Source organism: Zosterops lateralis, assembly GCF_965231275.1.
Source record: "Zosterops lateralis genome assembly, chromosome: 2".
NCBI lineage: Eukaryota > Metazoa > Chordata > Aves > Passeriformes > Zosteropidae > Zosterops > Zosterops lateralis.
Window position 1 is genome coordinate 73,596,052 of NC_139763.1, and position 26,080 is coordinate 73,622,131.

A 26,080-nucleotide genomic window follows, 5' to 3' on the forward strand; every position below is an offset into this window, starting at 1 on the left:
GGACTGTTGGAATTAATCTCACCTATTAATTCTAGGAATCCCATCACTGGTAACAAGTCAAGTAACAGAACCAAACAGAAGTTGTAGCTTATTTAATGTAGACTACAAACAGCTCAACATTAAAATGTTTATTCATAGTTTCATCCAAACAGACTTTATTTCAAAACTTACCAAGCAGAGATAGAAATCACTTGGACTATTAATGTGACAAACCATAACAAAGACCTCTTCTCCCTCCTGTGGAATATTTGGTGGACTGTAGTGAGATATGCTGTAATTTTCTAACTGACAGGGAGGCTGTAATTTAAACCTAAAGTAAACAAAGCAAGATTTTGAATAAAGTCAAAATTAACTGCAAATGAACCCTTCTATACTCAAATGTCAAATTTCCCATTAAAGAATCACAAAATGATCTTTAAAAAATTCCTTGATTCATACTTATATGTATAGCCTAAACTTTCCTTCTTGCAAGTGGTGCAGCCAATTATCTGTAATGCTTTTCCCACTGCCTACCAGCCAAATCAAACAGATGCCAGGCTCATTTCTGTGTGGTTTTCTGTCTGTGATAGACACCAAGGGCTTCTCATTTAGACTCCCTGTTATTTAAAATTTGTACAGAAATATATATTTTGCCATTTTCTAAAATAAAGTTCCTTATCTAAATGAAGCCTGACTATTGCAAATGAGTATAGCATGGGGCTTATTGGTGAAGGTGAAAAAAGGAAATCAACAGACACTGCTGAAGGTTAATACATCACACATTGATTATGGAGCACTGCAAAAGCAACCAGCTTAGTAAACTTCACTTGGTAAGCATCATTCTGTTCTCTGTTACAGCATACAGGAGCATGAACCAAAGGAGGACACATACCTTGCCAAATCCAAGAAAACCAATGCATCCTTGAGAGACAGTGGTATGTTACTGTTTATTTCATTAAATGGAGGTTGTCTTAAATCCACAATGAGAACACCATCCTCTTCTCTAAACACCATCATTGAAACAACTTTATTATTTACCATTTCTAAAAATTTTGTCTTTGCCTCCTCTCCCCAATCTTCATCCTGTATTAGAAAGAAAAAGTTACTGAGGATGTCAGAGAACATTAAAACAAAAAAAACCAAAACAAAACAAACTGTAATTAAAAATAAAATAAATGCAAGGAAGAGAGCACAGATGCATCTGAACAGATTAAATACTGAAGATGGTCAGACTTGTATAGTCCTTAGACAGGATGGCACTGAATAGAGTTCTTTTATTATGGATTAGTATGTGTATTAAACTGTATAAAACTGAATCAGATCAAAGGACTGCAGTTTCCACCATGTTTCCTCTGAAGATCCTCTCAGACTGTTTTGATATGTAAACCAGAATCACCTCATCTGTTTCATTTCATGACTCTCGCATGAATTGAGAGAGCAGAAATCTAAGTTTGTCATCTTGTGAATTTACACAAATGCACAATGAGATTTAATCAATTTACACACTGCTGCTCTCCATAGCATCCTGTGTAACATTTTATCCACCTTGAAAAAGCCTGTCTGAATTTATTTCTCTGGGATCAAGTTAATGCATGTCTCATTTGATACTGCAAATCTGTGCCTTTTAGGCACAGAAAAAAATGAATGCACATATAAGGAAGGCATTTTATCTGCACTTGCGAAAATTGTTCCAGAACTTTCCTATTTGAAGTTATTTCAGTCAACATCAGACTGGTAAAAGCCCCTCAAAACTGACCAACTGTTAATACTGTCAGAAATGCACAGCTGTATTGGACTTAGTTCATTTCCATGTGAATGTGGCAAGAATAAAGCAAGCCTAACAAAAACTGAATGCTGAAGAAAATAATACTGCAATATATATGCTTTTTTTGTAATGGAGTAAAGGTTGACAGTACTTTATTTGTGGTTATACTGAGAGAATAAATAACACTTTAAAATAGTGGCAAAAATTTTAAAGTAAGAAGTATCATCTCTGAAGAGATCCTCTTAAAAAGTTTTAAGAAGCCATTTATTCTTTGTTTGGATAACTTTTGAAAGTTACTACCTGCATAGTCAGACACAAAATAAGAGGATCAATTTTGCAGTTAATTTTTAAACGTCACAAATGAACACGCCACAAGCATGAGCAGTGAGATTTAAGCCTGAAATTATCCATTTGTAGTCTCACAGGCAGACTGCTATAAGCTCTTGTTTCTTTTCCTATGAAAGCAATGCAACATACCTTTTTACAAGAGATTTTTACAAGAGAATTTAACTTTAAAAAAATACACCCTGTACTCTTGAGTTTCCTTCTGTTTACACTGGAATAACATAATTTTAAATTCCACATTTAAATTCTTTAACAGAATCTTATGAAGAAGCTCTTAAAATACTTCAAGCAGTTTGTACTTACTTCATTTTTGGGAACAACATCCTTCAGTGAACACCGTACTGCTAAAGGAGGAATGGCTGCAAGCTCTGCCTCAATGTGCTGGTCAGGCTTCCTCACAAACAGACAAATGTCATGGGTTTCAATAATTTGCAGAGTAGCAGGATCAGGCTTTTCACTGGGATCATACCTAATGTCAATGGGAATAAATGTAGCACTAGTTAAAAAAGCAAAACAACCCAAACCCAATGCCTAAAACTGCCAAAACCAAACCCCAGACTTCTATATTAAGTTGCTATTGCAGTAATTTGCATAACGTCATAAATGTCAACAAAACAGAATTCTAAAGTCTCAGTGAAATGCATCTCTTAAAAGTATTTAGGACTTACATGCTCTTTTACAACTCAAGTCTCAGTTAAATATTTAACATATGCAGGCTTGTACAGTCGTGCACCTAAACACAGTGCCACTTTTCCAGAGGGGAACATGTCTGAAGAGAATACCAGAGCCATTTGGGTATCTGGTTATCCCCCTGTGTGAAGGTGAGGAAGGACTTGTCTCTCAGAGGAGATCTTGAATAACAACAAAGACAATAACTCCAGACAAAAACCCCCTCTCCCCATAAACATACCCTGAGAAAACCAGAACCACAGAGCTTCCAAAATCAATCAGGAATACTTTCAGCAATGCAACATCGCGCACTTCGTATCTTATTGGACCACCCAGCCTCTTCCTCTGATTTTTACTTTCTACAGGAATTAGTTCAGTGATAGTTCCACGGCACCACATTCCAGTGTCCTTACTCTTAATGAAAGTTCTAGCACCTACATGGAAGCAAATACCAAAGGACTAAATTCAGTATTTTCAAGTATTTCACACTGAAACCCTTATTACAGTTCTGCATAATGATCCCTGTTTCCACCCTCCACACAAGTAGTGTGTGGAGTGCCACTGCTATAATAAAGACACAACAACAGTAAAAACCTTGTCTCCACTGCCACCAGAAGTTCCCCTCATATTCACTTACACAGTGTCTTTATGGCTGGCAGGTGTTTGGCTTGCATCAAGAAGTAATTTCTGGCAAACTTTCTATAGCTCTGAGTAAAGTGGCAAAACCCCTGATGACATCATTACATAATTTTTGTCGGTTTTTTTGAACACATTATGTGGAAGTGGGCAAGATTATCAACATGTGGGTTATGAAGCAATTTTAATGATTTAAGAATGTATTATCACCTTTCATTTTGATTTCTAGAATGGTTTCTATTCAGTCAGTGAATTTACAAGGACTGCTTTGGTACATAAAGGAATGAGGGGGTAGGAGAGAAAAAAGAAAGGATATGATACTAAGGAAGGTATAATGCAAGGTGGTATTTTAAGCTGTGTACTAGACCTTTAGAAATTAACTGTTTACCTATTTCCAAAACGTCTGAAGGCAAGAGATAGGAACTCTTACTACAGCAGAAGTCTTCCAATTTTTTCTGCAAAGCAAATGCTTCTTTCTTCTGTGAATATCTCCGAATATAGAAATGACATGGATTTATAACATGGCTTACAAACACCAATTCTGTCAAACCTGAATAAGACATAACACAAGTTATCAAACACCCCCCAAGTAACTCTATCAGGCATATGATAGAGTTTATGTTGCATTAATCATGATTTTAATCTGACAAGTCTGTTCATACTATTTCAAACTATTACCATGTTTGCCTCCTGATGAAATTGTTCTTTTGAACTACCTCCTTTATGCTACTCTCCAAAACAAAAGGTTGTCTCACAAAGTGGTAGCCTGAATTTAAGTGGGTAATACAGAACTTTTATTCCCTCTAACAAAGACATAGAAAACAAATTAAACATTAAGATTCCTACCTTTAAGGAAGGTATGCTAAGCACTTCCCTGTAGTTATTCAGTGTTAGTGCATGAAGACCAAGGAACTAGCCAAGAGATGACCCCACGTAAGGCAGGACTTAGGACTAAGCATCCAAATCCTTTGTACTGCAGGTACCTCCTTCCATTAGGATACAAAAGACAGGTTTCTCTTTCTGAAGCTACTCAACAAAGGCTGTTAGTGGGCCAGAGGGTTTTAGAAGCCCCACAACCCAATTCTTACCAGAGTACTTTATACCACAAAACTTCCTGCAAAGAGTGGACAACTTCATCTAGATAGTCACCTGCATGACTGATCAGGGCACACCAACCAGACAGATTTCCAACATCCTAGAGCACTACCATCTCAGCACTGCCATCTCTGAACTGCAAAACACCATGGGAGAAAGGCTTCACAGAACCTGGCATCTGAAACAATCTGAGCAGGTATCCAGGCCTGTGCCTCCAAGTTTAGGAAATGCTGCATCCAGAACAGATGCAAGATTTCTCTTGGCCACTTCCAGTAAGATGGCATCTGAACAAAAAGTCTGAATGACTTGGAAGATTTCCCCTATAGGGACACAGCCTATTTTGGATCACCCCTGGTCAGCATTTCCAAAGAGTGAGGATGAGTCAGCTATCTTGTCTTGCATACAGAATCACAGAATTTGTAAGGCTGGAAAACACCTCTAAGACCCTGAGCACCTCCTGCACACAGCCTGGCAGGCTCTCCTGGACTCCCTCCTGCGTGACAGTGACTTTCAGTACCACAGGCTCCAACACTGCATGCATTCCAGATTCAGTCGTCTAACAGAGGGGAAGGATCCCTTCATCTTACTAGTACAATCCAGAGAAAATCCAACAAGCTGTGGAACCTAACTGCTCCTGCCAAATATCATAGCACAATGGCCTGGGAGAAGATTCAAGAAGCTGAGGTAACTGACAGAATAGACTTCTCCAGGAGCCAATGAAAGAAACTCTGAGGTGACTGCAATAACCACAAGTCAATCATCATAGTGGATAGTGCTTGTGACCCTCTTTGAGAGAGCTTGTGATAAAGTTTTCAGTGAGCTAAACTGGAGAACAAAAAGAAAAAACCCCAAAAGAATTGAAACAGACACCATTAAAGAACTTGCATGAGCCAAACACACATAATTCAAGACCCAAAAATAAGATCACCCTCAACAATGAACACTGAAAGCATGAGGTATTAAGATACTTGCCTTCCATGTCATCTTCAAGTATTTCTTCTATTATGACATCAGGCATTTCTTCCTGGTCATCATGGATACGAGTGTCTTGTCCATTATCTTCACTGTATTTGGGAAAAATTTTATTTGGAAACAGATTAACATAATTCAGCCTGTTTCCAGAAAAGCATGAGTCAAAGCAAAGGTTTTATTAAGAATGCACCACTATGTTAAAAAAAGGTTGCATAAGAGCTGCTAGAAATAAATCGAATTCAATTTTTTAATACCAAGACAACAAAAAACCCAGTAATGTAACTCCTGAATCCTCAAAAGAATTGTCACAGACACAGTACATGTGCTTAGGCACAGCTTTCTGCAAGAGCTGCCCCACACCTAGATGATCAGAGACCATAAGTACAAATGAAAACCACTTGAGAAAAATATTCATATTGTGGTAAGACAGCTGATGTTGAAAACAAAAGGCATATCACATGCTTTTGTACTAACAGATACTACTCACTCTCCTATGTAGGACTTCCAAATATTACAGTATGCAATAAGCCTTTTTTAGCATATTCAGGGTTAACTGCAACAGCCCTAACAGCAACTCCATTCCATTTTTTCAAGTATTATTCAAAGACCACAGAAAAAGCAAACCAAACCAAACAACAACAAAAACCAACAAACAAAAAATCCCTAATAAAATAAAAGCAACTGTAATTTTAAAAACAAAAGGGTTTATTTAGTTAATCTTAAGGAATTTCTTTTGGCATTTGACACAATCAGTATTTAGACTTGTGAACTGGAAATACTACCAATTTCAATACTCACTGTTCATTTTAGAGAATACTTTATACTTACATGCATTTTCATGTGCTAAAATGACTTACATCTCTATTACATGTACTACAAACATAATAGACACAGCACCCAGGGACATGGTTTAGTGGATGCCTTGGCAGTGTTATAGGTTTACAGTTGGACTCAATGATCTTTTCCAGCCTAACTAGTTCCATGATTGAATCATTAAATGCCAACCAAAGTTGACAAGTACACAGCATAAATAAAACCTGGATAATTCAAGTGATTCAGCAAAATATACTAGGGCAAAACACGAGTAAAACCAAAATGTTAGAACTGAAACACGAACTGGTCTGACTGGAATGCTGACTGAAATGCCAGCATATAAAGATCTGCTTTGCTTCAATATACTCTTAGAATTCCATAAGCACCTACAGTTTTTAAATATGATCTCCAATAAATACTTAACCATTAGAACAGGTAAATTACTGTACCTATTCTCTTTCATTAGAAAATACTTACTTCCCTGTCATTCCCCACTTAATCTTGCCCAAATTTTCTAATGAAGATGTAATCACGAAAGTGTTCAAGAACAATCTCAAGAGAAGAGAACAAATATTATAGGTGACAAGAATACCTAAATAATTTTGGCAGTTTTGAGATCTATGATATTTTTCAGCACAATATTCATGGAGGGGCAAAGTAAGAGATTTATTATCTACTCTAGTTTATTTCTTCCTACAAAAACTGATTTGACCGCTTATTTATCTTCATGTTCATACTTAAAAATTTTTGTCTTATACTTTCTCCCTCATGTACAGGGTACTGCAACACTCAGTTTTCACCTCTATATTCAGTTTAGTTCAATATTCTGCACAGAGACAAAGAATTTTCTTTTCTTTGTAAAGAACAAAACGATAACTGAAGTCCAAAATATATGCTTCTGTTTATTACTACACTATTAACTATTTTTTTTACCCATGAAAACCAGCAAAATCTTTTAAACACTTTTACATTTAGGCTAATGGAACTATGAATATAACTGCAATACATGCCTTAGCTTTTCTATCCAGTTTTAATTAATGAAAACTGAAATGTAAGTAGTATTGAACAGCTGTCTGTGCTTCTCTCCCACTGCCCCTTCAGGAATGTATCCACTCTTTCCCCTACGTTTTACGTCAACAGCATGTGCCTCAACTTCTATGCAACTCCTACTTGTGGGTTTTTTTTCACCTTTGGTCTAATTTTGGAGTGGCCCAAGGTATCTAATACCTTTGTATTTATCCTTCATCAGGTCTCCTTTGTCCCCTACTCAGTTGAAGTTCTATGAAAGTTTTCCAATGCAAAAAAAAAAATTGGGTTTTGTTATGTTTCAGCTTTAAGTTAGTAGAGTTTACCATGGTGCATTTAAACAGACTTCTCAGAAATTGCCATTCATCACTGACAGTATCTTCAAAATAGTGACTTGGTAGATAGGGCCTAAATTTTCTAAAAGAGGATTTTACAGATTGCTTTATCCATACTCTAACTCAAGAATTCAACTAACATGACAGGAAGGGCCCTAATTTTTGTCTAGCATTGGCACAACCCACCCAAGGATTGGCTGAGTCACCACCCCTGGAGGCAGGTGGCTAAGAGAGCTGGGGCTGTTCTGCCTGGAGAAGGCAAAGCACCAGGGAAACCTTACAGCACCTTCCAGAAAGACAGGCACAAATTTTCTGGTAGAGCCTCCTGAGACAGTTTAAAACCATTACCCTTGACCTAAGGGAATGTCAATTCAGACTAGATAAAGTCATTTTTTACAGTAGGAATGGTGAAACAGCAGAACAAGTGGTCTTGTTGGTGAGGTGGTAAATACCCCATCCCTGGAAAGGTTTAAGGTCAGACTGGATGTGGCTCTGAGCAACCTGATCTAGCTGAGGATGCCTTTGCCCCCTGGAGGACACTTGGACCACACAACCTTTAAAGGTCCCTCTCAAACCAAACCATTCTATAATTTTGTGATTTAAAAGATATGCAGACATTACAATTAAATACATGGTAAAGGTGGAATTGGTAGTGTTAGGTGAATGGTTGGACTCAGTAATCCTAATGGTCTTTTCCAACCTGGAGGATTCTGTGATCCTACAAAAACTGTTTGCATTTAGCACACAAATAACCAACTTGTTAAGCTTAATTTCTTTGTGCCAGTTAGGCTCACACCCCCCCCACCCCCCCCCATTTTAATGCCAGCATGGTTCCACATCCTGAAATACAGTGGGATCCCCAAGATGTTCCAGAGTATCTGGAACAAACCATCTTTGTTCTGTCCCTCCATCATTCTTGATCACGGCCGTTACACACCAGAAACTGCAGTGCTCCTCACCAGCCTTATGGCCAAGCTGCATGGGATCAGGTGTAGCTCAGCTGTGACCTACTGTCTTACTCATTTCTGCTACAGAAACCATCAGTCGCTTCCAGTCAGGACAACATAGCAACTGGGATTTTCCATAACTTTCTTTAGACATCAGTAAAGCAAAAAGCATTTAAATGTTTCCTGAAGGTCAGAAACTGATTCACTAAAAAATAATTAAGCCATTATTCTCCCAATTTATTTCTACTTTTAAGGGAAGAAGTTTAGAAGTGGCAGAAGTCTGTGAAGGATTTTTAAAATACATGTGTATGTCTACATTTCGGCAACTTGTATGTGCTTTCTCCCCCATGCCTCACATGAAGGCTATTGCCTATTTCTAGTGAAGAGTTAATACTTATGCCTTGAAGTAGTACTTTTTCAGTCAGCTGCAAGTGAAGAAGCTCAATTTCTGCTGTTTAACTGTTCCATGAACCATTTTTGTAATTAAGATAACCTGTGCCTCCTTTTACCTCCCTGTATATCTCCCACTCCACTCATTTACCTTGAAAGTATTTTTTCTTTTAAATTCTTCACTTCTGAGAGCTCAGTCTCCACTGGCAACTTCAGGTCATAAATAATCTGAAATTAAGAAGTACAATCTTAGTTTCCATTAAACAGAAAAGTGATTATACACACACCTATTATCTATAGCTTGACACACTTAATTTTATGGTAAAAACTCCCTGAGTTCAACCAACAGCTAATTCTCAAATATTTCTTCTACCTTAATGGTTGGGATTCTGTAATCTAACTATATAAACAGAAGCAAAAGTAATGTATTCCTTTTGTTTCAACATCTAATGAGAAAGTGACCTTTAAGTATAAAGGCAGGCCTGTAAGAGGAGAGTGATGCCTGACAGTTCCCAAAAAAATCACACTAGTAAAATGGACGGAAATGACAGAAAAAAAGGAAGGATTAGACTTCTTTTCTGGGTGAGAAGACCCAGTTTCTTCATATGGAAAGTGACAAATGGACACAGTGGGGAAGATTCTGAAAAGCACAGTTCTTCAAAGAACGACAAGACCTATTCTTCTTTTTCTCAACACAAGGACTACAAAGGCTCCAAAGGAAATAATTAGGTGGCACATTTTGAAAGAAAAAGGAAACTATTTCACATAAACCTCATTTTAAATAGCAAAAGATGGAACTCACTGACACTACCTACGCCTATGTACGTGTAATGCACATATGTAAACCCCCATTCACACTGCCACAAGCTTTACAATGACATTAAAGATGATGTTCCACAAGCTTATGACAAAGAAAGGTAACATTTATTCAGTGTAATGACCCTGATGTATCCTACTGATGCTAAAATCCTTAACCTTAAACATCCCCAGTTTCTTGAATGCTTCCTCCAAGCATCTTTCCTCTCTGTTGCCAGAGACAGGAGACTTCTTCACAGCATGGACCTTTGCTCTGACACAGCATGGCAGGTAGCATGGGTTTCTATGAACAGCAGATATGATAGGGAGAAAAAATGAAAGTAAAGGCCTGGGACCAAGAGGATCAAGTGAGTGTGGCTATGAATTCTGGACTAGTTAACTGAGAAGGCCGGAGAGCTCTGGAATGGAAAAGGTTTGAGAAACTGAATGGATCCAAATACCACCTTTTCATTGATCAGCACTGTGTCAGTTTTCCTACTCTCCTCCTCCTCCATTTCCGGTTTCAGATGCCCAAGTCTTCAAGACAAGAACCACCTTTTTTTGCTTCACATCAGTCACCAGATTGTAACTTGTGACCGAGATCAAATACAAATTCTGTATTGTGAGGGTAAGAATATGTCCTCCAAAAGTGTCAGTACTGAAGTCAGCAATCTGGGACCACAGACTTTCAATTCAAATTTGAATATATTCCTTAAAAATAAATTATTTCACAGTGCAAGCATGTTACTACCTGAGCAAGATCACAACAGTTTCTTAGAGAATGTGAATATTTTAGTTCCTTTGCTGTCCTAATGGCACCAATCAAGTGCTTCTTCTTCTCTTCGATGACTTCCTTGGCTTTTGCAATACTAGAACTGTAGTTGTTGATGTTCTCTTTCAATTCTGCGAACAATTTCCTCTTCCTGTGTTAAAAACATTACTTTTCAGAATTCATTATGCACACAGCTGCACAGACTCAAATCTGAACTGTAACACACACAGCTGCCAGCCACACAATACAAAGTGGATACATCTCACACACAAGGATCACCTTCCCCAAACAGTGCAAAGCAGAGGCATGGGAAATGCACTCAGTAATCAGAGGAAACACAAGAAGAGCTCACATTGAAAAAGTATTTATTAATTAAATATCAACAGCACCCTCCCATCTCAGCCTCCAGATATTTCCAAACACATCCAACTGAAGTTGGATCTTACTGTTCATTCTACCAAGATAAGATCGAAGACTGCCCCCCTGCCACTCCCCAGAGGCTCTTCTGGAAACCTGAGCTTTAAACACCTCTCTCCCCTCAATCTGAAAATATAAATATTCGTGCAAATCCAAAAATGAAATGTCCTCAGGCTTCTATCAGCTTGAAAATGTGCAGAAAGTCAATTAAAAAGACCATGCTATTAAAATTTATCATCCACAGTAATAATAACAGTATTAAAAAAATCTCAAAAATTGAGCTTTTTCAGAAAAAAACATTATGACTAGTTTTTGTTATTTTTAAGAGCAGAGACAGCATAAGCTAGTGTTTTCCAACTATGCAAACCAGCTCCAAGATGCCACAATGAAAGGGCAAAAATGACAGGTACTATGAAATACTGCTATGAGAAAATTCTGAACAAAATTTTAGTCTTTCACCTGAATTAGAAAGAGGTTTATGATAAAAGTAACTTGCCCATGCCATACTACAAATCTAGATTACTACCTTGACAGAAGAGTAATAAGTTCATCAAGTGTTCTATCCGCAGCTTCTGTAACTTCATCTTTTTTATGCTTTATTTTCAACTCCAAGTATTCCAGCATCTATTTCATTCAGTATGAATAAACATGCATTATTTCATTATTATTTTAATATTCTCACAATACTACTTCTTTTAAAATTCAGAACAGAAGCAATGAACAGCAAGACAGTGATGGATACCCCAGCAGACAGAGTGACATTAAATCACTTAGAGCTCATTACAACCCTCTGTTTTCTCTAACTTGGAGTCAGCTGGCACTGTTTGAATCCTCCTCAATTGAAGCTTTTAGGTCTATGAGGCAAGAAACAGACAGATCTTGGGCTCAGTGTCTCACTTTCCTTACCTGACATTCAAACACAGCACCATACACAGATAACAGCATGCTGAGATTTCCACTGTTTTTTAAAACTCATTGTGAGCATAAAGAGAAAATAGAAAAATTAAAAAATTCTTCCTCTGGCTAAACATCAGTTTTGCCACTACAGTTACATCTAATGAAGAGACTGTGGGAAAAAAAACTCAGTAGTGCAACACTGCTTTGGCAATTCTCAGTCTTTGCTGAAAAGCTGTTGCAAGACCACAGTCATACCTATGGATTATTACATTATAGCTGCTGAAATGGGAAGATTTTACAAGACGCTATCAGTGTCTGAATTAAGAATACAACATAACTTTGCTGAACAGAAAGACTGGTCATTAGAAAGGGAATGGAGGACAAGCCTCACTGACACTTCACACCACACTTAACAGAACTAAGCTTTTGAAACATTATATACTTCTATACTGTGTATCTTACAAGTAAAATGCAAACAAATGGCAAAGAAATAACTGAAAGCTTTTCTACAGCACACTTTAGACGAGTTAAAAGTTTAAATAAATTATCATTGATAAAAGTCAAAAGTTACTCAACAAAACCTACTAACAGCATTGCCATGTATTTTAGGATTCTATGTTTTATACTGTGCATAAAAATGTATTATTTGATTTACATTGTTCTGCATATTCTATTGCATTTTTTATTTCTGCTGCCCTTGTAACATTTTTTCCAACTTTAAATGCAGAAAGAGGCACCCTAGAATTAAAAAGCTAAGAGTAGCTGCTACAGCAAAAACAAAAGGTGAATTTTACCCTGATCCAAGAAAGAGAAACTTGGTACTTAAAGACTGGCTTGCATATGGTTCTGCTAAATGACCTATTAACTTTAAATTTTACACAGGCTTGTGTACTCCTTTGCAGACTACTTCTCAGGCTGTTGCCTGGACTTTAGGGCTGTGTATTCACAGAAATAACATGAACAGCTGAAAGACAAAACAGATATCAAAACAGAGCTAGGAAAAGCACATTTAAATAGTGTGTTAATGTGTGACTGTTCATGACAAAAACCTTCAGTCCAGAAGTGTTTTTTTTATTTCATGATTTAAATGATTTTTACCCACCTTGCTTGCATCATGGAAGTGGCCAAGATTACTAACAGCTATGCTCAAAGCTTCATCAATATCTTGCCCAGTGTTGCTCTCCTGAGGAAAGGTTTGCAAATAAACATAAAAGTTGCTTGCACAACTAAAAGACAAGATGGTCTATAACCATTTGCAATTTTGACAGAAGCATTTGATGTGGGTGACTGATGAGCTACGTGAAGACTCTGAGCAGCTCCACAAGGCACAGGCCATCAGGCACAAAATACTTGGCTTACCTGAATTTCACTGAGGACATTTACACTGTAGGATTTCTGAAACAGGTTCTAAATTTGTTTCTTTAAACAATAAATTTAATTGCATACTCATATACAAAAATCAAATTAAAACAGCACACAAAAAAGGCTAAATAAAGTTACTAAAACAGAGAAAACATGGAAGACTGAAGAACAGGAATACTGCAGTCTGGAACAAAAGCAAAATATTTAGGAATATCACTTGGGAAAAACCCTCCAAAAATGTAGCTAGCTCCCAGTATTTTCCTGATACAAGGAAACCATTTTCAAACTTTAAAGGCCACTGTAACAAAAGTACCTAAGAAATCACATCAGACATCTGCAAGTTATGATTTTTTCCAAGGCCAGTGTACAGGACAGTCTCCACAGAAGAAAACACGACTGGCACTGGATATATAGTTCCTTTCCAGTCACTTATAAAATATTCACAACTTAAGTTCTCCTGGTCTAAAACTTCACAAACCTCATTCAGAAAGACAAAGTTAGGAAATTTAATAGAATGTTTAAAGAGAGATCCATTTGTCCAACAACCTTGTTGCCCTGAATTATTGTTTTAAGGAAGTGAGCAAGAGCCTTGCAGATGCCCCAAATTTAAAAACAAACAAAGAAGTCCCAAACTCAAATGTTGCGAAGCCTGGGGTATTTTTTAAGAAAAGCTAAATTCAAAATACATAGTTTCACAGCAGCTGGACAGAACTAACAGTCTTTAGATATGATGTTGCTGGGGCATCTGAGCTGCACTCATTTTGTCAAGTCATTTTTTGAACACTGTAGCTGCACATCCATTCTATGGTAAGACACAGCAACAGCACTTAACTGTTAAGGCTGCAGAGGTTTTGTTTTACAAAATGCACTATTAACTATATGTATACAAAACCAAGTGAGAATATAAGGAAATTCCATGTTAACACACCATGTCAGATGATGGAGCAAGAGCTGATCCATCACTCAGCCCACCATAGGAAGAAAACAGGTGCTGAACATTTTTCTCTTCGGTATTGTGACTGCAAAAAAAAAAAAAAAAACTTTTAAAGAGAAGAGCTATGCATTTTAAATAAAGTATCAAACTTCCTACAAATACTTTACAGGGATATTTCAAAATCCATCATTAAATACCTATATACACACCTATTCATGTAACAGATGAATTCACACACATAGCAGATACCCCCTTAAAAAAAAAACAACGAAACAAACAAACAAAAAAACCCCACTCCTTTTTACTAAAATCCCCCTAAAAGTAGCTATTTTTCATTTGACAATTTTGGCAAGGCTGAACAAAATCTTAATAGCTGGTAGTGATTCTTATCCTCAGTGAGAGTAAATACATGACTACGAACATTCCAGGATTCATTTTTCATTTGTTACTGTTAAAAACTTCAGAATACAGGACCAATGACACCAAAACCATTTACTGGCAACGTGTTAGAAAGGCTCTTAAATTCCCTTGTGTGATGACCCACAGCTGCTCTTCTGCAACAGCTGACAGGACACCCACAGGAGCAGTCTGCCTTATTCCAGGAAGGAAGCCTTGTGTTATTCTTCCAGGGCTGTTTGTTGTGTCTGACCAATACTGAGAACACTGCTGCAGAAACGTGCAGCCACACCCGAAGTCCTTCACTTTGGTGCGTGTAACGCACACTGCTAACCTTGCCCAAACTCAGAAGATATATTTTCTACATCTTCCTTTCAGAACAGGTTCCTTATGCAACACACCCATAAGAATTATCTGGGACTATCCTTATTTGCACAAACATTAATCTCCACAGCAATAACACTGTGGGGGGAAGATACCCACTTTAAGACTTCCTTCAGGTTCTGAAGGAAGGTTCACTGACTGGGCAAATAAACAAGTGAATGTAGTTTAGATTTGACAATACACAGACTATTGCTGGCATCTAATCTTTACATAGTTGTGACTGGTTATCAAAACAGAAGGAGCAATGGGATCAGCAGGTGGTGGGAGGAAGGAGGCAGAGTCCTTCCCACCACAGCCTGAAATTTCAGTAGATCTCTTTCCCTCTGAACCCTTATGGGCCATCTACCAGAGTGCTTAAACTTTCATACATTTTCAAGCCAACCCAATTTGGTTTTTGCTGCCTCTCAATGAAATGGTATTTGCACCCAATGTGTTCTCACACTATCAGACAACCCTACCAACAACACGTCAGTGAAATTTAAAGAACGCATTAAAAAAATCAGCCCAAGGAAAATGTCTGGAATCACTTACTTCAAGTCTTCCCCCAGGATGGCATTTAAAGACATGAAAAGTCCTAATAAAGGTTTACCTTGTTTGTCTTTCTGAGCTGCTGTCACACAGCTCAAGTTTAAAGTCCAATCCGTTCTAAATTCAGAGGGGAAAAGGAAAACAAGTTCAGCCACAGAGTTACAGCCAAATCTCAGGAACAGGTATTCTATAAGCCTTTTTTCACCTCCAGTACCCACCCCAGCCCAACATTTCAATTACACCAAGCTTCAAAGTAAGTGCTGCTGAATTATATAGGGGGAGGTCTACAGAAAGAGCTCCCAAGAAGAACATCTATAGTCATCAGTGCACCTTTGTGATAAATAAATGGTGTTCCTAGTAAAAGGAACCCTGACTTCCTGTTTGCACTATTTTATATAGTTTTGCACTTAGTATCTTATTATGCAAAACTTGTAACATATTGGATTCCTGAACCAGATTCTACAATGTACTTTTTCAATAAGGCTTCATGGCAGGGCTTAGATGCCAAAGATTTGACTCATTTGTATTTTGCAATAAATGCTAAACCTCAATTTCCTAAGAGAAAAAAAAGGCATCCCATGTTTGTCCAAAATATAAATTTCTATGAAACAATTGCATCAACATGTCAAAACACCCAAGAGTCACATGCAAGGCAATTTCTTTTAGATGCAGAAACAGAAAACCTCAGAACTTATGCACTAGTGGGCAAAGTGAAGTTGTTTTTTTTAGTATCTTTTAAGTCTTTATGTGGGAGCTGACAGAAAACATACATATTTATGAGTCACTTTCTTGCACACTGTGTGCATACAAGAGGGTGGAACAGCTCTGGTAACATGCACTAATGAGAATTGTAAAAATGCACCTTCCTAAACCCAGGCTCTGGACATCTGACACGCACTACACAGCAACACTGTGTATATGAGAGATGACAGCAAGCATTTGCTGGGGATATAGGGGGTCAAAGCACAGACCCTGAGCTCGGAGGGGACCTGAGCCTGCTTTAATCACTCTCAATGAAAATTCAGAAGATCCTATAACACTGCTACTTCACACCACCACAGTGACTAGTGAACTGAAAGCTTTAGATCAACTTACTTCTGGAGAAGTGAAGCAAAACAAATCAGTGTCTTCATCCTTCCCATCACCATGCAACACTGTAAAAGCAAGCACAGAAAAACACACTCCTGTAGAGCACCCTAACCATGAGACAATAGGAATACACCATCACCAGAGTAGTCTTCTAAATAGTATTCAACAAGTCAACAGGAATTAGAAGCCTGACTTTTTTATATAAGAGAATTTAATCGCTAAGAATAGAAATCCAGATAAACAGATACAAAACTTAGCTGAGAATTACAAAGACTGACTTGTGTGTACTGATTAGGGCATTATCTGTTATCATCAGCTATATATTTTGTTACTACAGTCAGTGCAGGATAACCATATGAAAGGAAAAAAGGCAAAAAACCCCACACATTCAGGAAGCATAGTTAAGTACAGGGAAAAAAATTGCTTCATAAACACCCATAAACACTATGCATCCCATACAATTTTTCAGCTCTTGGCAAAAAGTCACCCACACAGAAAAACTCAGAAAAATAAAGTTTCTTTTTGAACAAACTTGTCAATCATTTTGTCAAGTAAAGGAGCAGGAGCCAAATCAAAAGGAATAGATTTTTCTTGCTAAGGACTGGATAAGTAGTAACAATGTGTTAATCAAATATACCATCCCATCCACTGTCCTTAACAGATCATATAAAAAAGAAAATTAAGAGTGAGTAGCGCACACAATAAAACTGCTGGAAATAAAAAGATCCCAAAGTCTTACCTTCTACAGGGAGAGCATTTGACACATGACACAAATCACTGTTTCTCTGATGTGGTTCTGTAAAATGCTCTTCTAGTAGTCTAGAAGACTGCCTTCAGAGGTAAAAGTAAAGATTTTGGATCATCAGGAATATTAGTAAGAAACTAATTCTGACTTTCAGCTCTTTTAGAGCTAAGCTCATCCATTTTTACTAAATGACATTATGAAGAGGAAGCTGCAGTTAACCAAACACATCACAAAATACGTGTTCCCTTCTCTTAATTGGGGAAGTACTTTAGCTCTGTGACACTGAAATCATCATACATAAAGGGGATACTACAGCTATTAGGCACACAGTTTTTTCAGCTAACTAGAACCAGCATGAATATATTGCTACATAATCAGTTTTAATTACGTTTATTCTAGTTATTTAAAACATACTGAATCAATCAATAGAGCTAATCTGCAAAAAATACATACAGACCAATATGATACAGCACCTGACAGCATTTAAAATTGCATTGAAAATGTCTCTTTCCACGAATCTACTCCAAATACTGAAACTTTTGGCAAACTGAGTATTTTACTCACATACCTAACACAGAAAAACAGACTCACTTGCAACAATGCAGAACACAAACATTGCTTTCTACATTTCTAAATTTCTACATTTTCTCAATTCTGTTTCCTGGTAATTGTGCTGTGAGAGCTTAAAAATATTAAGGTCACCGTCTCAAAATTCACATACCTCACATCTTTCATTCTGCTTCTGGGAAGCTCTTTATTACTGTCATCCAAGAAGGAGAACTCTTCCCTTCCACTCATGGTGCCTGACATTCAAAAAAACCACAAAAAACACAACAAAACAAAAAGAAACACCAACACAAAAGTGACAAATTCTTTACAGCACAGCCCAGGCCACCACTTGAGCCAACACTACTACAGGTTCACATCACTTAGCGAAGAACGAGATGGAAGTGACAGGCACAGGAATTCGTACCAAGCATATTCGCTCCTTGAAAAGCAAATCTAAATGCAACAGAGCAGCAAGCTGCCCCACCCCGCCCCACCCAGCACTGCCGGGCACACCAGAAGCACCAGCACTGCCTCTCTCCTGACGGCCTGTCCTCACTGGGATGATTCCTCCTCACCGCGATTATCCCCGTCATCACTCCCTGGCTGCAATCCACCTCACCCATGTACAGACCCGACTCCCTTTCCCTAAGGACTACTACAGCACCTTCCGTGGTTTCTCTGGCCGGTTGTTTTTGGTCACCCCCCCCCCGAGCAGAGGTGGTGGGACCCGCGCGGCTCCGAGGCGCGCCGCCTGCCCGAGCCCTTCGCGCGCCAAGATGGCCGCCGGCCCGCGCCGCTCTCGAGGCGGCCGCAGCCAATCGCGGGCGGGCGCGAGGGGCGGGGCGGGGCGGGGCAGGCCTGGGGGCGGCGCTCCCTGCGTGTGTGTGGGGGGTGACCCCGGCCGGCGGGCGGGCCCCGCGCAGCCCCTCACCCGCTGCTCCACCAGGGGCCGGGGGGAAAATCGGGAGAGTAAAAGGTGGGAAACCCGTGGGTTGAGGGTAAGGCGGTTTAATAGAGAGAAAAAAAAAAATCAACAAAAAAACCCCAAAACCAAACCAAACCAAACAAACAAAAAACCCCAAAAAACCCACAAAAAAACCAAAACAAAAAACCCCCCAAAAACCCCCAAACCCCCAAAAAACCCAAAAAACCCCAAAACAAAACAAAAACCCCAAAAAACCCACCAAAAAACCACAAAAACAAAAAAAACACCCCCCAAACAAACAAAAAACCCCACAAAAACCCCACCAAAAACAAACAAACAAACAAAAAACCCCCCAAAAAACCCAAAAAAACAAAACAAAAAAACCAACAACCAACCAAACAAACAAAAAAAAAAAACCCAAAAAACCAAACCAAAACAAACCCGAAACCCACGTGTGTAAGCCAAGCAAGACGAGGGATTAATTCACTGCTTCTCTTGGGCAGGCAGGCAGGCAGGTATTCAGCCATCCTCAGGAGAGGAGCGCCCCTTCACATACAGTGGTAGCTTGGGAAGACAAAAAGCCCTCATTCCAAACACACGGCCTTCCTCTTTCTTTCCTCTCTTTATACACAGAGCGTGGTGTCAGATGGTCTGGAATGTCCCTTTGGTCAGGTGGGGTCACCTGTCCTGGCTGTGTCCCCTCCCAACCTCTGATGCACCCCCAGCCCCCTCCCCAGCCTGGCAGCACAAAGGCCTCAGCTCTGTGTGAGCCCTGCTCAGCAATAACAAAAACATCTCTACATTATCAGCACTCTGCTCAGCACAAATCCAAAACACAGCCCTGTACTGGCCACTGTCAAGGAAATTATCACTACTCCAGCCAAAACCAGAACACTGCATTAGAAGCCCTTAAGTCCATGCTTTCAGGTTACTTTATTCTACATGTGTTCCTGTTACTTGCAGAAAAAGTAAGAGAAAGTTTTGCAGTGTTTTGCCACTTATGTTTTGGCTGTCACAAATGTAGAACAATACTCTCCAACTATCTGTTTAATCACTTCTGGTGAAATACAGTTAAGTTTTAAACATAAAAATACGTTGATTTTCCTCTGCTGATGTCCAGGTGTTAAAAAGATAAGTTTCTTGCTGGTAGAATTGTCCTGTTAAGGTTTTGGGCTTGATATGCCCAGGGAAAGGTTACCAAAAGCTTATCAAAATTTATCAGGAAGGACATACCACTGATAATGGGGACAGGGAATGCTGAAACACCATCCTTACTCAAGGTTTTCTTAATAACAGAGTTTACTGCAGTTGGTGTGGCCAAGGCAAACAGTATTTGTGTGGAAAAGAGCCAAAAGAGGGGAGACTACAGTCCTGTCTGCTGAAAGGGCAGGAGAGGAATTTCAGGAGTAATGAGGAAGGAAGCGTGAAGAAAGGAGCTGTGAAGTTCAAAAATTATGCAGTCCTATGGAGTAGGGCCTCACCCATTTTTTGGTAAAACACCCAAATCAAACAAGTTTGCATGGGGTTTTCTTAATCTACACTTGATTGAGCCTGATCTGCGTGTGAGGAGTGGAACTTTGCAGAAGTTATGCTCAAACTGATTTCCCTTGTAAATAATTTCCTTTAGATGGGAAGAAATTAATAATCTCTCTCTGTGTGACCCATAAGAGCTAAACCCCCTTCTCTTGCTCTGTGAGTACCAGTAGATTTTCCTCTCCGATTCTCCCATCACTTTTTGCAATGAAGCTAAAATCTCAGGTGTTTTCTCAACATGTATTTAGATTTGGAAATTGCTTCCTCTACTTCAAGGTGAGGGCAGGCTTGCACACCCCAAATTTTGTCATGTTCCTTATTATGTGTTAATTCCCATTTAAAATTTAACTCATAAACAATTTCTTAAGATCATAATGAGTAACACATGAGGAGTAAAATGTAGGATTGGTGATGGCAGACCTGTGGGTGTAGCAGAGAAAGGGAAGGTTTGTCTTGATTAGAGGTCTGAATGCAATTTTAAACTAACAGAACATGATTGTCTTAAAAGCAGTGTAAGTAGCTATGAGAAACCTAATTAGCTCTTTGGTGGGAAGACAGCTCATTCTTGCTTATATTTTAGTTAAGTGAACAATAGCAACACATTCCCAAGTTGTAGTTTTATTATTAATTATGTCAAAATCTAAGAAAATAAAGCTTCACATTCTGCTCTCCGTGCCTTCACAGAGAATTATAAAAATGTGCAAACATGTATCATGAATGTATTATGGGTTTTTATATCTCTGTCAGCCTGTATCTGAAAGAATAAACAAACACACACATCATCCCTTCAGTTTTGCGTCCACATCACTCTGAAAATCTGAAGACAAAACCTGCGGTTCCTTAGGTTAAGCATTCCTAAAAAAGCGGTAGTTTTCCTGGAAGGAAGTAAGGAACACCTCGTGCCTGTGCCATTAGCTGCTCAGAGGGCACTGCCGGTGTTCCCCGTTTTTTACGCGGGGGCGTTGCAGCAGGAGGGCCGGTGTGTCCCGGTGTGTCCCGGCGTGTCCCGGTGTGTCCCGGCGTGTCCCGGCGTGTCCCGGCGTGTCCCCACGAGGTGGCAGCATGGGCTAACGCTGGCTGTCCTCGCTCGCCCGCCGGCGCCTCCCGGGCTGCGGTGCGGGGAGAAGCGCGCTGCGATGGGAGGATGCTGCTGAACACACCGACGGCTTGGGTGTGAAAACTCTGCAGTTGTACCCTAAAGTCATAGGCAAATGCAGTTTGGAAACGTATGTTAGATCACGACGACCCCATGTAGCGCTACAGGCTCGGGGAAGACTGTCTGGGAAGCTGCCTGATGGAAAAGGACCTGGGGGTGCTGGTCAGCAGCGGCTGAACATGATCCAGGGTGTGCCCAGGTGGCCAAGAAGGCCGATGGCATCCTGGCCTGGATCAGCCATGGTGTGGCCAGCAGGACCAGGGCAGTGACCGTCCCCCTGTCCTGGGCACTGCTGAGGCCACACCTCAAATCCTGTGCTCAGTTCTGGGCCCCTCCCTGCAGGAAAGACATTGAGGGGCTGGAGCGTGTCCAGAGAAGGGCAGCGGAGCTGGGGAAGGGTCTGGAGCACAAGTGCTGTGAGGAGCAGCTGAGGGAGCTGGGGGTGTTTGGCCTGGAGAAAAGGAGGCTTGGGAGGACCTTAGTGCTCTCTACAACTGCCTGACAGGAGGGTGCAGCCAGGTGGGGCAGCCTCTTCTGCCAGGTAATAAGCAACAAAACAAGAGAACACAGCCTCAAGTTACACTGGGGAGGTTGAGGTTGGACATCAGGACATTTCTGTATTGCAAGGGTGGTCAAACATTAGAACAAACTGCCCAGGGAGGTGGTGGAGTCACCATCCCTAGAGGTGGAGATTGGATGTGGCACACAGTGCTGTGGTCTGGTTGACAGGGTGGTGATTAGTCTGAGGTTGAAGTTGATGATGGAAGTCTTTTCCAACCTAAATGATTCTATGATTTTATTCTATGATTCTGTGTTTTCTTGATAGTCTTTCCAGCCATCTGTTATTTCTTCAAATGCATAATTGCATCTTCCTTTCTAATTGTCTGTATCTTGCCTTTTCTCAGCAAGAATTTCTGCTTTCAAAATTTAATTGCTAAATGCACTAAAACTGCCCAGTTTTTAATTTTTTAAAATTGTGATTTAGATGATAGATTCTGCAAATGTGTATCTTGGTTATTTGGTATGTAATCACTATTAGATTTTTTCCCCTGTACTATGGCTGTGTGATTAAGTGCTAAGCAGAAACAGAGTCTTCTCCTAGATGCTATTTGACGGGTTCCATGCGTGTTTGCAAAAGGAAGGACACCTGTTACAGTACTGCAAGCAGGGCCAAATGACACGATTCAGTAAAGTTTGTAGGTAGGGGTTCTGCAGGTGTATTGCAAGTATGATTTCTTTAATTGTGTAGCATTAACAATTGAAGGTTTACACATTAGATGAGTAACTTTAAAATGTTGTAGTGGCTCAACACAGAGACGCTGATACCTGAGAAAATGCACTTAATGTTAACTCCTGGCTTACAGTACTTATAATTACCTTTCTGAAATGTCAGAGATTTAAGTAATTTTTACTGTGAAAGAGATTTGGCTTTTCGTGATCATCAGATTTTTTGTTAGCCAGTATGTACATTTGTGATTTCTAGATCTACTCAAAGTGCAAAATTTCTGCTCTAACAGTATAGCTGGTATTTTCTTCTGTGATGTTTATATGATGATAAATAGTTAATTTTTGCAGCTCTAGTATCTGGCAGCAGTTCGCTCAAATAAAATCTAAGAGTTATTGCTTACTTATGTTCATTTATTACATTGCTTTTATCACTGTGCCTAAAATTACTTTTTATGACCAGTTAGTGTTGATCTTAACCTGTACTGTTGCTGAAAGGGTTGATCTTGCATTCTTCTCATCCCAGCTGTGTGTTCACCCTTCCTAGTGTTACCACTAGTGTTTGTGGCACCATACTGGATGGATTAGTGAGCTGGTTGTATAGGTTGCTGTTGAGTAACCATTTAGTTCCCTCATAATTCATACCTTGGAGCCTTGCACTTAACGTCACAGTCGGTGGCTGTTCTTACTTGGGCTTAGTAGTATCACTACACAATCAATAACCACTTCAAAGTGGTGCTTATATTCAGTAGCTATTATTTATCTAATTTTCTGTGAATGAAATTAATTGAAGAGCATGCCAGATACATTTTTGTCATCCACTCTGTTGGCTAAAACTAACAAACTATCTGTGAGTGTAACAGTGGACAGTTTGGTCCTGGGTACTTCTGTGGCATAGGTGCTGAAATCACACGGCTTCTTTTCTCTAGAGAATTTTTCTTTCTGTCTGAAACATGGTGTAGGAAATCTGCTGAGTCTGTCTTCAGATACATTAACAGTAAAAAATATGGCAAAATTCAAAGGGATAAGAGTGTTTAATTAAAAAATGTTACTGTGACTTTACCATGCTATTAGTGTTTGAATCAAGCAGCCAGACATGGAATGGTGAGTTAGCCTGGTCCATTGTACTCAGCCACTGGGTCTCGTAGCCTGGCAGAACTGAGACTGTTGAAGCTCCATCTCTCTAGTAGCTCCAGTCAGTAGTGAGGTTTGGCTCTGTATTCCCAATTTTGATTTATTATTGAAAAAAAATACAGTGCACCTTGACCACACTGTATAAGAAGGGATATCTGGAAGTAAAAACTTGTTAAACAAGCAAAAAGTTCTTTTCTGACCTCAGCTTTCTGTCTCTGAAACTCAGTATGTCTGTAGCAAGGCACAGGTTTGGGTCCCATTACACAAATAAATATCAAATAGAGAGATTACTGGATCCTGTGGGATCTGACTCAAGCCTCTGTGTGGGCACTGAAGTTGGTTTGGGAGTCTTTCACTTGCATTTATTTGTATGGAGAGGTATAAAAGATGTTGAAACCTTTCTACAGATCAGCCGTTGTTAGGCTCATTGAAGATGAAATTCTGTCTCTAGACAAACGAAGCTTTCTCTTTTGTTCACAAAATCTTTAAGAAACTTGGTTTCACAGCAAAAATTCTGTCTGGTCCTGTGATAAAGAGTTCTCCTAACAAGTTGCGTTCTCTTGCTAAGAAACAAATTTATTAGATCTTTTGGAATCACCTATGCAAAATGAAAGTGAAAAGATTAGCAGTATTTTTTTCAGTGCTTGTACACAAGTTCAGCAGTTCAAGGTGTAATTATGCAATATTCCCTTCACAGCAGATTGCTGCAAATATTTTCCACATGCATCTGTATAAATTTCTGAGCATCCCCCTGAGCTGCTTATGTGTGGTGTTCCTTACTGAACCTCCCCATAAGACAAAACCATTAGTTTTATTTGTCTTTTATAATCAACACATAGAAAACTGTTGATGTCTTGAGGCATAAAGAGGATTTACTAGTTAGAATTCTTCAGAATGCACTGAAAATGGGTAGTGAAGAGGGAAGAGTATAGATTATTTCTATGCTTAAAAAGGCTTTATCTGGTGGTTAAGAGCTTGACTACTGAAACTACTGAAATGATGGTTTAGTACCATATTCTTCCATTAACTCCTTGCTAGACCTTGAGCTAGTTAGTTAGTTAGTTGATCATCATTTCCCCTTGTTTATTTTGGTTTCTTTGTGATGTTCCTCTGAAAGTATGGACAAAGGAGCTGGATGGCTGTTAGGATGACAAATACCACATACCATTGGTTCTGAATTCTGTTGCTTTACTGATGAAAGTGATATTGTTTAGAAAGAGCAGGATTATCACCCTGTGGCGCATCCATTCCAATCCCTGTCATTGTAATTACTATCAAATTAATTCTGGCTATTGTAGGAAAGATAAAATATTTTACTCGAAGGTACTCTGTCTCTTAAGGTTTCTGTGTTATTCATATATTTAAAAAAATAATTAAATAAATCGCAAATGGAGAATCTGAATTTAAAATGACTGCTGAGCAAGGGGAACGCATTCTCAGGACTGTGAGTGTTTTACTTTTCAATCTACACAAGGAAAAATATTAAAAATCAAACAAACAATATGTTTGTGGGCCTAGAGAAACAAGATTTTATGCCTCTTGTACCCAGCGTTCCCGGAAATTATCTTTGTATTGTTCATTTTTTGGGGTGCACCTCTGCTGTTTGAAAGAATGAAAAGCATTGCTGTTATGTGTAGAGCACATGAGAATTAATATGCCCAGAGCTTTTGTGGAATAAAAATAATGAAAAAGGGAGGTCTGTATTTTTAATTTCACTTCCTTTAAAAAGACAAGAAGATATCAGGAACAGAAAGTCTTTTTTGTTTATTTTGGCTGGTATAGCTGTCTGCTTAATTTTTTTTTTTAAATTTTTTTTTTTTATTTTTATTTTTTTTTTCCTTCTGGGATAATAATTGAAATGTGTGGTTAATAACTTGTATTTGTGTAAAAGCTATATTTTAGTACGTTCATAGGATGCTAAGCATAAAATTGAAGTTGATAATTATACATGAGGAAAAATTACTTCAAATCACAGGAGTATTCACTTTTATCCTTTGTATTTGAAGGTAAAAATTACTGCAAATGATTAGAAATGCACAGAGATTTCTGTAGAAAAAAGCTTCCATGGGCTATAACCATCTTAGGATGGCTGTTGCTGAAGATTGGAGTATAGGATAGAGTATTCTGTAAGAACTTGGGCAGGCATGGTTGTTCTTTCCTCCTAAGTAATGTAAGAACTAGAAGGCACCTGATGAAATGATAAAATGACAGACCTTAAGCAAAAAGCACTTTTGCAAACAATCCGTAATTAAACATTAAAAACTACTT

At 39.0% G+C, this 26,080-nt stretch overlaps 1 protein-coding gene across 1 annotated transcript in view; it reads right to left on the reverse strand.

Moving 5' to 3' along the window:
* Window positions 1–18,089, reverse strand: part of RNF17 (ring finger protein 17) — a gene marked incomplete at both ends in the record, with an annotated part of 39,368 nt that extends 21,279 nt beyond the window's left edge. The window contains 15 exon segments of the mRNA XM_083854496.1: window positions 172–310; window positions 872–1,062; window positions 2,393–2,558; window positions 3,000–3,192; window positions 3,783–3,944; window positions 5,462–5,553; window positions 9,124–9,200; window positions 10,519–10,690; window positions 11,483–11,580; window positions 12,956–13,036; window positions 14,144–14,234; window positions 15,519–15,574; window positions 16,553–16,611; window positions 17,286–17,373; window positions 18,009–18,089. Of these exon segments, the coding sequence (XP_083710622.1) occupies window positions 172–310; window positions 872–1,062; window positions 2,393–2,558; window positions 3,000–3,192; window positions 3,783–3,944; window positions 5,462–5,553; window positions 9,124–9,200; window positions 10,519–10,690; window positions 11,483–11,580; window positions 12,956–13,036; window positions 14,144–14,234; window positions 15,519–15,574; window positions 16,553–16,611; window positions 17,286–17,373; window positions 18,009–18,089 (1,746 nt within the window).
* Between the last annotated feature and the right edge of the window lie 7,991 nt (window positions 18,090–26,080).